General features: G+C 37.0%; 3 protein-coding genes and 1 pseudogene across 3 annotated transcripts; 2 read left to right on the top strand and 2 right to left on the bottom strand.

Annotated features, from left to right (window-relative positions):
- Positions 1 to 312: 312 nt before the first annotated feature.
- LOC145220596 (uncharacterized) lies at positions 313 to 952 on the bottom strand. Its single transcript, XM_080087803.1, has 3 exons — positions 894 to 952; positions 662 to 835; positions 313 to 604 (listed from the first exon to the last, which is right to left on the bottom strand). The coding sequence occupies exons 2-3, from the start codon at positions 833 to 835 to the stop codon at positions 416 to 418; spliced, it is 363 nt and encodes a 120-aa protein (XP_079943929.1). The 5' UTR covers positions 894 to 952; the 3' UTR covers positions 313 to 415.
- Positions 953 to 1,045: 93 nt separating this feature from the next.
- LOC145219748 (uncharacterized) lies at positions 1,046 to 3,486 on the bottom strand. Its single transcript, XM_080087068.1, has 10 exons — positions 3,303 to 3,486; positions 3,152 to 3,230; positions 2,788 to 2,945; positions 2,466 to 2,566; positions 2,162 to 2,388; positions 1,991 to 2,103; positions 1,830 to 1,928; positions 1,475 to 1,773; positions 1,227 to 1,403; positions 1,046 to 1,165 (listed from the first exon to the last, which is right to left on the bottom strand). Exons 1-10 carry the CDS (start codon positions 3,484 to 3,486, stop codon positions 1,046 to 1,048), a joined length of 1,557 nt encoding a protein of 518 aa, XP_079943194.1.
- Positions 2,940 to 12,444, top strand: LOC145220579 (uncharacterized; annotated as a pseudogene).
- A 115-nt stretch (positions 12,445 to 12,559) lies between these two features.
- On the top strand, positions 12,560 to 15,582 carry LOC145220583 (uncharacterized). Its single transcript, XM_080087793.1, has one exon. The coding sequence runs from the start codon at positions 13,273 to 13,275 to the stop codon at positions 14,077 to 14,079; it is 807 nt and encodes a 268-aa protein (XP_079943919.1). The 5' UTR covers positions 12,560 to 13,272; the 3' UTR covers positions 14,080 to 15,582.
- The last annotated feature ends 251 nt before the right edge of the window (positions 15,583 to 15,833 follow it).

Raw genomic sequence — 15,833 nt, 5'->3', positions numbered from 1 at the left:
GATGAGACAGACTCTGACAGTGACGAGACAGATCCAGGAATGCTTGATGTCGAAATCGCACAAATGCTGAATTCCGACACAGAAGATGAAGAATTTGATGGATTTCTGGAGGAGGATTAAACTGTACTTGTTTTGAGTTTTTAATTTTTGTTCGTTAGATCGTTTCTTTGAATAAAATACAATAACCACAAAAAAATATTGAGCATTAATGTTTAATGAGCTTTATACGGTAACCCATACTCCTTAAAATACGTTGCGTTCTATAGTCCGGTGCGCCTTATGTATGAACGAAAAACTAATCAAAGCAATTTATTGACAGTGCGCCTTATGGTCCGTAAAATACGGTAGATGTGGAAAAATGTGAATTACACAAAAATTAACAAGGTTTTACATGTATAGAAATAAAATAACAAGATTAAACAACGACTTTCTTCTTTTTACTGATTGGTTCTTCACAGACAGATGTCCATGGGTTGTTTGAACCATGAGAACATGTTGTATTGGTACCTTTAAGCTTTTTAATTTTTTTCCGCTGTGTGAAGTGATGGATGCCATAGCTCACTTGATCAATGTCAGGATTTTTAGATCGATGACCTAACTGACGCTAAAAAGTAATTAACATATTAATAACCTAAATCAGATTGTCTATTTTACAACATACAAGATTTCCGAAAAATGCTTCTAAAACATCCTGTGTAAAAGAATGCAGACAAACATACTCCATTGACGTTAGCAGTCGTTTTGAGAGACAAATTAAATTTCTGGTCGTAAAAATCAATCCTTCCAATGTTGGCTTTGCCATTATTTTTTTTAATTCATTATCCTTAGTTTGCATCTAAAAATAAAAATGTTAGAATACAAAATAGTCACCATATGAAGTTCTAAAAACTTACTTTCCATGATAAAAGTGTTTTAATGAAAGTTTCTTCTAACCATGTCAGTCTCTCATCATTTTCTGATTTAACTGGGCACTTTGTGGAACAGTTCACAATGTCAAACCATCTATAAAGTGTACTTGGTTAGTTGGAATCAAAAACAAGTTTTTTTACAATACAAACTTTGCAAACAGTAGCACATATTTTGAAGTTCCACTTGCATCTTTAATTTCCTGTAGACACTTTCCTACCCTCCAACTCAAAACATCACGTGCTAAATTAACTTTCATCTAAAAAGTAAGGTTTCTCATTTTTGTTCTTAACAAGGTTTCAAATCAAAATTAAAGTGACCTTGCTGTAGGGCGTCAACTCAATGTGGTCTGATGTTAGAGGAGTGGACGAGAGCATTACAGATGTTGCTTCTATTTGGTGTAACTGTTTAATGTGTGTCCAGAGCACATCTTCACCAAACATGTTCATATATTTTGTCCCCCCTGGCTTAGAGGCATAAAGTGAGTTGCGAGCTGTCTACAAATTGGTAAAAAAATATGTCATAATTTTTTTAAGTCAACAAAAGTAGCATTATTAGGTAAACTAACCTTAAGTAAATGGGAAGGATCACAGCACAAGAAAACAGGGCGATCTTGTGCATGTGGGTTTGGTGCAAGAAGAGGTTGTTGATGCAAGGGTATGGTTGTTACACCACTGGCAATTTTGAAAAATTTTCTGTTTACTGGCATACCATCTGCCACAACTGCATGTACCTGGACACCCCGTGACTCACATTCATACAATAATTCCCAAAATATGAATGCTAGTTGAGAAGCAGGAGTGTTTTTTGTTGGAAACCATGCTAATGGCAAAGAAATCTCTCGTTTTATTGTCCGGATGTAAAACACTGGATAATAAAACCTAGTTATATAAAAAAAAGCAAATTCAATGGTACCTATATACCTAAAATATGAGAGGCAAGATTAGCTTCTATGGAACTCTCACAGTGAAGTTCAACAAATCCAACAAGCTTTCCATTTCTTATGACCACATTTTCACGAACTGCATTGTACAGCATTTTTTTTACTTTTAGAAAATTAAGACACTGTTTCTATTGGCCTTACTTTTCATTTCATCCATTGTGATAAAAGCTGGCAAATGATCATGGTTTTCCATCACTCGAGTGATCTCTTCTAGTGCCAATGTATTCAAACCAGGTTTAGGTGAAATACAGTTTCTATAATGACAGTTTTGTAATTTACAAAGGCACACTGAAATACCCAAAAAGTATGTACCTGTACTGTCTAATTGTTTCTGGAGAAGGAAGCTTTAAAACTTCACTTCCTCTCACATGCCTATATGCTGCAGGTGACATTGAGTAAAACTCAATAGCCCACCGAATGACATCCGGATGATATCTTCTTGCATTCACTGAAGTAGATGCATTTTCAATTTGATTTTTAAAAAACATTTTCTGCCAATCGTTCAAATTACTGGTGTTGCTGTTGCTTGCATAAACACTCTAGAAAAAGTACTCATTGAGCCGGTTTATAAGTACTACTTTAAAAAAGCAAAATTAGTTGAGCCTGATTTTAAAACCTGAACAGTGCTGTGAATGCAGTCATCCACCTCAACTATATCTTCTGCTTCAGACAAGGTTCCACAAACATCACATAATACACTTTTATCTTTTTTATGAACTGGAAGAAATGTGAATAAATAAGTTAAAAAGAATAAGAAACAACACTTTTAAAAAGCTACTACCTGCAATTTTACACATTTCATTTCTATTTAAACTAATTGTTTCAATGAATGCTCCATTCCATTTCATGATGAAATGTAATTTGTTATTACTTGTTGCAGTTTTTGTGCCCTGGCACAAGTGTAGTTTTTGTGTCACATCTGAAACAGTTTTACATTTACATGAACAAATCAGCAAATTTAAGCTTGTCTTTGTTTTCCAGATTACCAAGTAAACTGTACAGAGTGTAAGTTTTAGGATCTCCAATGTTTGGTGTTCGCACCTTCCAGCCAGACAATGAAAGAGATAGTAAACTGGCATCTGTTCCAAATTCTATCCTAAAATTTCAAATCTTAATTTTTCCTTAGACGTAATTTTTTAAATGTAAGCTACAAACAGTGCAGACTGTTTCGACCTTTGAGGTCTCATCAGTACAGCTGGTGACAGGGCTTTGGCCATGTTGGCTAGTGTAGCCACATATCAGTAAAAAAGCCCTTTTTTACTGATAAGCAAGCTGCAGACAGTGCGCACCATTTAAACTTACCTGTATCGTGGAAGCAAAACATCTTCCTCTTTATACTCGGCAAAAAGACTTTTTTTAAATTTGTAAAATATCCAGTTATCTAAAAAGATATTTTTTTGATAATTCATTGTCGTAGTAAACATTAGCAACTGCCAGTGTATATTTTTCTTGCCTTTCATTTTTTCTGGTAGTTTTTCTGCTGATTTTAACAAGTCTTTAACGGTTGAGTGCCTCGTTTTCAAACTACATTCACGTTTTGTCGGCGAATTTCTTGATGGGTTTGAAAAAGATGACCTTTTGGGAAGATTTTTGCAAGGTGTTGCACCTATTTTAAGAACTTTTTGTTTGCCTTTCATTAAGATATCATGGCAGGAAAAATGGTTTTCACATATTGCTGCCCTGGAATTTAACCGTTGATGAGTAACAAAATATTGTCGACTTTAAGAACTTAAGTTAAGGTATGTAGATTATAGAGGTACTTACGTTTCCTTATGCAACAATTGCGGCAATATGTCACCAGCTGCTACATCTCTCATTGCCAGTAAAAAATTTGTTAACTTTTCACGATGATTTTTTTCGTCTGCAGTCTTGGCTAACTCGGGCCTTCTTACTATAAAAAGAGTGATTTGTTGGCCGTTGGACTTTGCCCTTTGGTAGGACGACAGGCATCCTGGAACTGAACAATTACATGGCGCCATCGCTTGATTGAAAATGCAAGTAAACTGGTTCAAAAGATGCAAACTACAATCTAACGCGGTTTGTTTTGGCCAAAAAAACTAGAAGCGTTCATGCGTGTCCAACCTAAACGTAACAATGGAAACAATGGCAGTTTGGCATCTATGGTTAAATGTATGCATTCAAACAATTTTGTAAAATCAACAATATTTAGAGCACACCAACAATTAGTCAAAGACATATAACAACGTAAATCGTTACGCATTTTTCACAAATATGCGTAAATTACGTATAAACTCACTGTATGTCATTTTTTACCTTTTTTAAACATTGACCACATTACCGTTGATTTCTTTGGTATGAGTCAACATGTGCTGTTTTAATGTATCTCTACGACAAAATCGATTCTCACAAATCTCACAATGGTGAAGTTTCTCTTTCGTGTGTGTCAACAAAGTTAAAAAAAAACATGTAAATATTATTCTGCTACGGTCCCAATGTTCACAGCCTAGTTTTTGGCTCTGCATGTTTGCTAACATTCACTACATCTGATATGCAACAAATATCTTGTGTCTTTGATTACCACAGTCAACTGCTGCCCTCGTTCCCTTCTATTTCTTTGAACTCCACTGCTATATCTGTAAAAATGCTACTAAGTGTGATTCGTAAAAAATCGGGTGCAGAAACAGGTGGTGCGTAAACAACAGCCTCCGAGTTTCTTTTTCTATTGCTATCTTCTGTGTTTAAAGACAGGGTGCAAAAAAAAAACTGATAAGGCGTTAAAAATGTTTTGCGTCTGTTTTGTCGCAAGGAAAAGTGGCATCCACTAAATGGAACTACTTTGACTGTGCCATTACTAGCTACACATCATATTCTGAAGCGAGCGATACACCTGAAAGCGACATGCCATTGTCAGTTGTCATGTGGCCGATCTGATAAACTTGTATGCGAGGGCTGTGCTTCTGCAGAAAAATAATGTGGTTTACAACTGTGCAAGGATGATGGTTAATAGAAAAAGTGTGTCATCACAACTTATTACTAATCTCACGGGAGACAATTTTGAAGTCTTGTCTAACCAATAGCCCGTAACTTCTGCGAAAAATCTGGCTACACTCTCTAACAATCCCCTAATGCAAACCGAATTTTTGGATGGTCTACAGGGCGTCCACTAAATTTGGTGATAAACAAGTTCACTTCTTGAAAATCGGTTTTAAACAATTAGGTTTCAAGTCCAAATAGTAGTTTTGTATGCATACTTCGATCTTGCGAAAACAAAAATGGTCCACGAAATTATTATGGCTGGGGCTGTGGTTCATGGCCTGAGAACCCTGACATTTAACTATAACTTTCTGTAAGAGCGCAGAGTACTTCACACCTTACCGTCAGCAAGATTGTATATTAGTTGTGTAAGATCTATTGTTTCAGAACGCTTTAAAACATCAGTATTAAGTAACAAACAATTTACCAACGCAAACCTCAAAGGTAAAATCAAACAAACGCGAAAAAAGGTGCGACAATCGTGTGGAGAATTAGAACGTAGAGAGGATGTTGGCTTGCATCGTTATGTGTTTGATCTCCCTTATCACTAATTAGTTGACACGCATTCTAAATGTTTTTGCTTTGCGACAAACACATAATGTAACATTTTAACACCCTTATCTAAAAGAAAACGAAAAAAAATAACTCTAAATCTAAAGTGATGTTTTTGTTTTGGCACCAGCTGTTTCTGCAAATGCCTTTATATTACAAGCTAAAATTACTCAACAGAATAATGTGACTGATGCTTTAGCCGTGGTAAATATTAACAACATTTTTCGACATTAATGGCATTTAAACATCGCGGGAAATGAAGTTCATAGTACATAGGCTGATGTGAACATAATATAACAGAACGCTAGGGATTTCTGCTGTTACAGTGTTGGCGAAAGAAGCTTATTATAGGGTTGCCATACGTCAGGATTTTCCCTGACATGTCAGGGAGTTTAGTGTTCAAATCTGCGTCAGGAAAAAAAAATATATACTATGAAATTAATTTAAGTTTATAGTAGTTAGCTACAACCGCGTCTATACCATGAAACGTAAAGAGGTAAATTGGCGGCGCGCAGGTTAACGTACAAGGTTACTGTTTGGTTTTGCAGTGTTTGTGCGCGCGTAACAATACCTGTTTGTTTGTTGCTAGTTGTCTAACAATACGCGTTAAATACACAAATAAAAAACGCGTCTCATGAAAACACAGCATTCGATGCTAGATGGGAAATTTCATTTGCTTCAACTGTGTATCTAATGTGCTAGGAACTAACTAACAACAAGTCAAATCTCGAGAGACATAAAAACATTTTTACAGTGTCATTTTATTTCAAATTTAAAAAGGTCTTTGTGACTCCCAGTTCGCGCACAATTTTAATGTTTTTTTTTGTCTGTGATGTAAGATTCGGATCATTGTTATGCGTAATTTTGCATAACTAGCTAAAATCCTGCAATCAATTTTCGTTTTTCTGAAATACACGTTCAGACTTAAAGTTTGAAACTGGGTTAACGCAACCGAGATAAATTTTGTCAGGGATTGTGTATCATAAAATATGGCAACTCTAGCTTATTATCACAAGCGAGGTTTCATGAAGTCCAGGCATTTCCACTCGCAGGGCATCAACATGAACGTTAGAACAGACGTTTGATAATTCCAGGACTTAAAAGCTTCGGTGAGTGCGACGATGTATACACTAGCGCAGGGGTGGCCAACCGGTCAAAGCCTAAGAGCCACATTTTTTACTGTGTTTCCACAAAGCGCCACATTATGCACACCGGTTGCCTCGTCCCTTCCTCACACACAGAGACCTGCGCTTAACCAGGTTTATTCTAAATGTCGAACATCAACATGTTAACAACACAATTAGACTTGTACAGACCACGTGCCAGTAATTTTTAACAATAAATGGTTTACACTGCCTTTCACACAAAACTCCCATTTCAACGAATCCTACAAGCAAAAACATATGAATTAAAATATGCGCTTTTTTCTCATTCTATCAATAACGTGCGGTGAGATTCATGTCTGATGAATTACTAAAGACCTCATTTCTCTCCCATTGTAAAGGCCAGCTTGACAAAAATTGTTTACTCAAAAGATCTTCCCTGCTGAGAAAATTTGTGTATTTTCATCTAACGCGCATGCGCCCCAAACTTAGGCGCCGAGTTTTACAAAAATGCCAAGTGGCGAAACTAAATTCATAGCGACGTCACTAATGCATTCACCACCAACAATCGCTCAATTCAAACCCAAGAGAAACTGCCCATAAAATAGAACGTTCGTCATAACCCGAAAAACAACGGATTGAAGCAGTATTTATTTTGGAACACATTTGTTGTAAATATTGCTGTTGCTTTGCGTCTCATTCGCATTGTACGCAACAATGAGCAACCATTCATTGTTCAACAATTGAATATATGCTATCATAATCAAGCCATGATTGCCGTATAAGGTTCCAGTTTTAAGGCATGGTTTGTGGCCATACCGATAATAAGTTTGTTCAAAAGCAAAATTGTTAAAGCTTTACTTTACATTTCACGATTTGTGTACCAGATCGCGACATACTAACCAAAATATACACAGTGCCCCAAAACTTCGACAACGACGTAAGAGCCGCATGCGGCTCGCGAGCCGCGGGTTGGCCCACCCCTGCACTAGCGGGACGGTTGATTACATTTTATTTCGTTGTTAGCAAAAGAATTATTAGAAAAGAAATACGAAGAATAATAATTAAAGTTTTTTTTTCCAAAAAGAATGTAGGGGCAAACGGTAATTAGATATTAACGCAAAAGTACCTAAGAATCTAAAACTTCATTTGAATATTTAAAGATATAGGTAATGTTTCAAAAAAACTGTCAAAGTAGTATGTATTATCGGAAGCTAGTTTTCTAGCCTGCTGAAAGCGGCTGTGCCTTTGTTATAGAAAGGCCATAAAATATTGCGTGTATTTGGCTGGTTGCCCCTGCAGATCGAACCGTTACTCTAGTGTGAATTCGTCACAATCACCGAAAAGTGTAGTATGTAGTTGATATTTTCTGTGCGACAGCATCTCACGTAAGTTGTTAAAATCTTTCCATCTGGATCTGCCAAACATTTTGTTAAATTCCGTGTTATAATATTATAATACAGGTTTATCACTTATTTCGACTAAAAATAAGAGTTTGTCCATTCTTTCTGGAATACCCTAGCTCCATTATATCGATCTGTATTTTTTTCCAAGAACATATTTAAAATACCATTATAAGGATCCACGCTAACAGCTCTAAACGCAATTCAAAAAAATACACCACAGGACAAATGATTTGTTACTGCAAGGAGAGGCAATCGGGTGACTGTTACGTCACAAATAAAGCAAGTGGTTGAATGTGTAGCAATTTTTAGAAGTTTGGCGTCATAATGTGGATGGGGAGATTACCAGAAGTGTCGAAGTCATTTCAAGGACATATTTGTACATAAAAAATTTATTGTTTTTTTATACAGACGAATCCGGTTAATCGCATCATCGATTTGCCAAGGGTATTTGATGCGATTAACCGGATTATGCGATAATCCGGTTGCTATGTAAACAGTACACGCCGTTAACAAAAGTGCTCATTTTCACTTCCCCAGCTGAAACAAAGTTGCAGTGACGCTCAACTATGGCAACGGAGCAGTATTTTCTCTCTTTTGTTGCCGAGAATTGAAAAAAATGCTGCTCCCAGCGCAATACATGACGTCATGCTTCCTAACTGTCGTGGCTATGGTGCAATCGCCTAAGTGTGTTAAAGAAACAGTAGAAACGCACACACACTCTCTTAATTGGCGCACACGCCACAGTTCGCTTCATTTGTGCTTTCTCTTGCGGTCAGGTTTATTTGAAAGGATGTTACATCGCATCGTAGCTAAGCGGCCCAACGTTTAAATTTGGGAACTTCCCTATGAAGGCGGTTTATGACGTTGTAGTCTTGTTTTGGGTAGTTTTCCTTATAAATGTGCCAGGCCTCTCTCCTAATACACACGTAAAATGGCCTGTTGTTTCTAACCTATTTCGTTTTCTAGTTCAAACCAACGCGTTAAGCGGCAAAGTGATAGGTGCATATTTGTAAGCAAGCCCAAACCCGCAAGTACACGACCGAAACCTAGTCAAACTTAAACTTTGGCACATTCTACAGCGCAAGGGCACTAAGGCGAGCTGCATCAGTTTCTATTATAACCCGTTATCCAATTGACAAAAAGAATATTTGATTGTAGCAAAACTTTAACGACTCAGATTGTGGCGCTACTTTCTAGCTTACTCAGCAAAACTGCGGCTGCAAGATTAGCGTGACTGTCACGTGATCAACGTGTGATCGTTGCTTCAAAAATTTAAAGCAGCAACAAATACTACAGGAATAAATGCCTTTCTTAATCGGTGTTTTACCTGATAAGTTGCGCAAGGTCACGAACAGAAGACAAAATATGGCAATCATTGGCACGTTACCAACTACGTGAATCTAAACAACATGGTGTGATTACTTGCGATCTAACATTTTTTACAACCATTACGTGTTTGGCGGGTCATGAACAATATAACAGAAAACATTTTTAAACATTTGTTTTACATTTAACATTGTTTAAATTTCAATACAGTTTAACACTTCGAATTTGGTGCAGTTCGCACTTAGTAAGAAATTACAATCAGCGTCTTTGCCGGAACACCAGTTTCGTAATTTTAACACGTTGAACTCTTTATTTAAACGCTTGATTTAAACTATTGGCGATTAGATAAGCCCTCCAAAAAAGGGATCAATGTGCACGGCTGTGAGATAACGATTCCTTGTTATCGCACAGCGGTACACTGAACGCCGATTTAATCTTCTAATAACTTTTCCAAAATATTTTATGGTCGAGACGTGCCATTTTCAACGTTAGACGCGTTATTTGGTGTGGAATGCAAAAATGCATCTACGTCTTTTTCGCGTACATTACCTCCGGAGGATTTTACTATCATATCGTCGTTTTTTATTCCAAATACTCGGGCTGTTCGACTTTCACAGAGAGATCATCAATCCGGTTAATCGCATATTTCGTGGAAAATCGATGCGAATATCCGGTTTATGCGATTAACCGGACGATTTTCTTAACAAACGATGGGCGACGGTTTGGGATTTTTAATTGTGATGCAATTAAACGGATTATGCGATTAACCGGATTCGTCTGTACTATGTTGTATACTGTACCTATACTAAAATTATGTTGTATACTAAAATTGTGACGGGGGCCACATTAAAAAGGCAAGCGGGCCACATGCGGCCCGAGGGTTCCCCACCCCTGCTCTAATGAGTGGGACGACGAAACGTTGACTAAGTTGTTTTAATTGCCAAAAGAGTCAACTGTCGTCTTGTTTCAAACATTAGATGTTTAACTAATATGAAAAAATCAAAACCCTGGATTCGGAATCTGAGCTACCGTCTTCGCAAAAGGAAAACGCGTTTCAAGTCTCTTCCAACCAACAACAAACTAGCAAAAAAGAAAGTGATCACCAATGCGAATTTTGCAAAAGATGCTTTGCATCCAAAAATGCTATCAAAAATCACCTTTGCGCCACACTTGGGATGTTTGTGAAAAGAATAATAATAATGATAAACATTTGGAAACACAGAAGTCTAATCTTAATATTGGAAAGAAAACTCATCGATGTGGTGTTTGTGAGAAAACATTTGGCCAAAGTGGACATTTAAAAAGACACATGTTGACATATACTAAGGAGAAACCCCATCAATGTCATATTTGTGAAAAAAGATTTGCATTGGGTTCACATTTAAAAAGACACATGATGACACATACCAACGAAAAACCTTATCGATGTGATGTTTGTGAAAAAAGATTTGGTCAAGGTAGTCATTTAAAGATACATTTGTTGACTCACACCAACGAAAAATCTCATTGTTGTACTGTTTGTGAAAAAGCATTTCGCGAAGAAAGGATTTTAAAAAGGCACATGATGACACACGGCAACGAAAAAGCTCATCGTTGTGATGTTTGTGAAAAAAGATTTCGCCATCGAGAAACTTTGAAAAAACACATGTCGGTACACACCAGAGAAAAACCTCATCGATGCGCTGTTTGTGAAAAAAGATTTACCCAAAGTGGAAATTTGAAAAGACATATGTTGACACATACTGAAGAGAAACGTCATCAATGTCTTATTTGCCAAAAAAGATTTGCCCAAGGTGGAGTTTTGAAAAGACACATGTTGATGGTACACATCAATGAGAAACCTCATAGATGTGAAGTTTGTGAAAAAAGCTTTGCACAAGGTGTACATTTGAAAATACACATGTTGATACATACCAATGAGAAACCTCATCAATGTGAAGTTTGTGAAAAAAGATTTGCACAAAGTGGAAATTTGAAAACGCACATGTTGACACATGCATCCACCAGAGAGAAACCTCATCGATGCGATGTTTGTGCAAAAAGCTTTGCTCGTAGTGGAGTTCTGAAAAGACACACGTTGTTGATCCACGCAGTTGAAGAGGAGTTTTAAAAAGCCTGATGTCGTCGCACATTATTCCGAAATCTCATCACACTAAAGAAAACTGTGTCAATATTACTTCTGAATTCTCATTAATGACATATTTGTAAATAATTGGTAAAACATTAAAAATACATACAATGAATGTTCTCTGGCAAACATGTTTGACAGCGAGAGCCTTATCACTATTCCTTGGGTAAAATATTTTGGCCAGAAATACTGCCAGCTACGTATTTTCTTATACATCCCATGAAATAAAATATGTGTTGTTATGACTTTTTAAACTGTTCATGCACATAATGATCTGTTTTGATTTTTGCCCAAATTTAAAATAACACATGGTCACTTGACTGTACATTCGTGTTTAGTAACGTAACCGAGACGCTTACAACACAGTCAAACAATTCCATGGTGTTTTAAAGTGCAAACAATTCCCATGGTGTTTTAGGATCATCAAAAAATACTGGTGTCCATGACAACATTTCAAAGCTCGTTTTTGCTATTGGCAAAGAAAAGCATCCTTACTTACCGCCATGTAGTTAAAAATTAACATTCTTCAAACAACTTTTGTTACTTTTACCAGCAAAATGTGCCACCAAAAACAAATTTTGATTATTTGATGCGCCGCATGCTTAATGAATTTGTTTTAACACTTGCGCGCTGCTTGTCTGACTGAGCACGATCGAGATACCAGCTGTCCAAAGCAATCTTTTATTATCAGGTATCTTGCACTCAACTGATCAGTTCGAGCTTTCACCTAGACTACACACTAACTCTGCTGGAGAGCCAATTTTCTAAACAACGTTATAAACTCTTTTTTGTTTTACAAGGCTGTAGGCAACGGGTCAGTGCATATAGTGTTTGATATGCTGGTTCGACAGTCATAACACTGGATGTTTTGTTTAAGAGCAGTGCTCCGCAACCGCTGTGCCGCCGCAAAACCGTAACTTTTTGTTTAAATTTCTTTTTGTGTATTTTAACATTATAGCAAATGATACAGTAGTCTACAACATCCAACTAAATTTTATCCCAATGCGACTATTTAATCGTATGATGGAAATAGTTCCTCCTGTTGAAAATCAGCAATTCCAATTGTTGCGTCAAATTTTTCAATTGTGTCGTAATTGCATGTATATCTGTTTATTGTATTACAAATGTTTTTTGTGCATTAAATGGCATGAACGCACAACATAAGCACATAATATTTTTGTTCAAATTACTTTTACAGAAGAAGTTCCAATAGTACGAGTACGGCCCTTTACCAACGCAAAATATGTTTTGGGCCCTCAAAGAAGTTTAAGACCCCTTGCTTAATGCTCTTTTTAGTCTTTCGAAAAATTATCGCATTTTTTGGTTCGGGTGTGCCGCCGAACATTTAAAGCTTGTATGGTGTGACGTGCGTGAAAAAAGGTTGCGGAGCACTGTTTAAGCGGACAGCTAAGATAGATCCTGGATATGGAAGACTGTAGAGTGCAAAGAAGCAACAACGTCCAAATTCGTCAAGGCACATATTATTTCATTGTCGAGTTAACAGCAGCATGAATGTCAAGGCTTAAGTGGCAGTTATATGTACAGTCAGACAGCGTACTTGACAAAACTCTGATCAATTTAATTTAGGTTGGCGAGAAACTACCGCCTTATTTTATAAAGCTAGGCTGCATGTCAAGTCACACTAATGACAAACTTCAGAGATATGTGTGTGTGAAAAGATTTAGCCCTAGTGCACATTAAACTGCCTACAACAGGTGGAATTACTAGAAAGTTACAAAGCTGTAATTGCGCGTGAATTCATAGCGGTGCGATATATTTAAAATCTGACCTTCCTCCTGTCAAGACACAGCTATCTATGCGACGCTCCAGGCTCAAGAAAAAGCTTGCCAATCTTGCTTAATCAGTCACTAAATAAAGATATATTTTTTTGTAGGTAAAATAAATAAATTTACGATGAGATTGCAAAATTCGATCTTCGAGCTTACAGATCTGCAACTTCCAGATTCTACAAAGCAATCCTTTGTGATCTTTCCGCAGCGTTCTTTTAAAGTACCTAACCAACGTTCAACGAAAGGTGGATTGTATGAAAAAGGTTTTAAATACGAATGGACTTCAGAGGAAGAAATTCGTAATTGTACCGGAAAACCTGACGCCTTAAAAGGATTCAGGCTTACTGGCACCAATTACAAATCTCATCGGTGTGGAGTTTGTGAGAAAATATTCAGTCGCCGAGGAAATTGGAAACGGCACCTGTTGATTCACACTGATGAGAAACCACATCCCTGTGGTGTATGTGAGAAACGATTTAGCCGGAGGGGACTTTTGAAAATACACATGTTGACTCACACCAAGGAGAAACGCCACCGATGCCATGTTTGTGACAAATGGTTTAGTCGCAGTGAAAGTTTGAAAACGCACATGATAACTCACTCCAAAGCGCGACCGCATCGATGTGATGTTTGTGAGAAAACATTTGGGCTGAGAGGAACGTTGAAAACACACATGTTGACTCACACCAACGAGAAAAAACATCAATGTGACATTTGTAACAAACGATTTAGACGCGGAAGTGATTTGACAAAACACATGTTGACTCACACCAAAGAGAAACGCCATCAATGCAATGTGTGTGGAAACAGATTTGGTCTTATTGGAAGTTTGAAAAGACACATGTTGACACACACAAATGAAAAACCCCATCGATGTGACGTTTGTGAAAAAGGCATTACGCTTTATGGCAAATACTTCATTGATAGCTAGTTGGAATAACGAAATGCCATACGACGACTCAACATCAAAAATTCATTTAGCGCATTTCTCCTTCCAAAAGTTGGTGACTGGAATAGCGGGCGCGTGAAAGGGACAAAAATTGTACAGCCAATAAGTCCCAAGGAGATATTATTATTAAATATGGGGGTAATAAAATTGCAAAAGTGTGCTATTGCATGTTATAGCGGATCGACTTATTTCATTGTGCAAAATTTTCTTCGTATCAAACCACTTTTTAAACAGCCTGTTTCTTCAAAGTCTGTTGGGAGTTTTTAGTCTAGGCCCACTAGATGTAAGTTTTTGAATGTCTAGTGTTGCCATACAAACAACAGTTTGTTGCCATTGAATTAATTTAAAAATTAAATGCTCTATTTTGTTATCATGTAGCGAATGTGAAGGAATTAGTTTGTAAAGTTTTTAAGTTCTGGCTTGTCGGATTTGGTTCATAAAAGTTGGATGGTTTCTGATTTTGACTCGAAATGCAAGTGGCCTGCTAAGTGCTAATGCAAACATACAACAAGCAAAAGAAAAACGTAATCCAGAAGAAAATCGGAAAACCAAGCTTCATTTAAAACAAAATAAATGGTTACAAAAGCCCTTTTTCAGAACAATTTGATCGCTGTTCAAAAAAAGCACATGCTGAAACCGGCTACCAAACATTCTAAAACCTGCCATTTCATTGTCATCTTAACACCAACCACGCAATAATATCATCCATCGTCCAGTAAAATTACCTTAAAACAGTCAAGTTCATTTTTTATGTCAAACATAAAATTGTGGTCCATACATATATTTTGTCATTTTCAACAGGTTGTAATTGGGTGCAATCTTTGTTTTGTATCGGACTTTGGACTTTAAAATTCAAATATATTACTTACATGCAATTATCGTGAAGTATTTTTATTTTACCCGGTCAAATAACCTTGCATTTTTGTACACAAAAGCTTGAACGATAACAAAACCAGTTTTTCTAATTACTGCACCGGTCATATACTGGCTCAAGGCTATATAATTTTAACGTTCCTTTGCGAGTTAACGAGAAGCAACGTTTAAAACGGCCTCCAGTCAAATTAATGTTTCTACAATCCATTGAAGAATAATTACGGTTTAGGACTTCGCTGACCTTTTCGTTCACGGCGTTTGCAACTAAATTTCCATAATTATTGTTAACTGGACGCTATATAAGTTGAGCGTCAATTAAACTTAAAGTCCGTGCGTAACAGAGTTTTAGCTCACAGTTGATGCGTTGGCGTTGTGACATTGGTGTTGCGTGTTCAATCGTTTGTTGCGCTGTGCGACATGTTCTGTCTAAATATAGACTTGGAAACCTGAACTGTAGGCGCCATATAGGTTTAACAGCGTTTAATTTGCTACAGACAGAAGTAAGAAGATGTGACACACAGCTAGCTGTCTCACGCTCTGACCTCTCATTTACAAGAGATGTGTTAGTTGGAAAAATTGAGATGTTTTTGAATGGTTGAACCAGCGGCTATAATGGGCTAAATGAAACTATGAGCAGTTTTAAGGTTTTCAAAGTTTTCTGCTAGTTCCAAAACATAAATTGAACTAATTTTAGGACCATTAAAGTCATAGCAACACGGGTTGAACGAAAATAATTGCGTGCCACAATCCGTGCATTTCTGCGCCTTTTCATGAGAAAGGAATTGGTGGTCAGGCCTAGGTCATAAGCGCCAACACAACAAAAAAGCATTCAAAGACAGCAAGTTATACCACTGCTTGTTCAC

Source organism: Phallusia mammillata, chromosome 3, assembly GCF_965637545.1.
Source record: "Phallusia mammillata chromosome 3, kaPhaMamm4.hap1.1, whole genome shotgun sequence".
Taxonomy (NCBI): domain Eukaryota; kingdom Metazoa; phylum Chordata; class Ascidiacea; order Phlebobranchia; family Ascidiidae; genus Phallusia; species Phallusia mammillata.
Note: the sequence above shows the minus strand (reverse complement) of the source record. Positions and strands in the feature narration are given on the sequence as shown.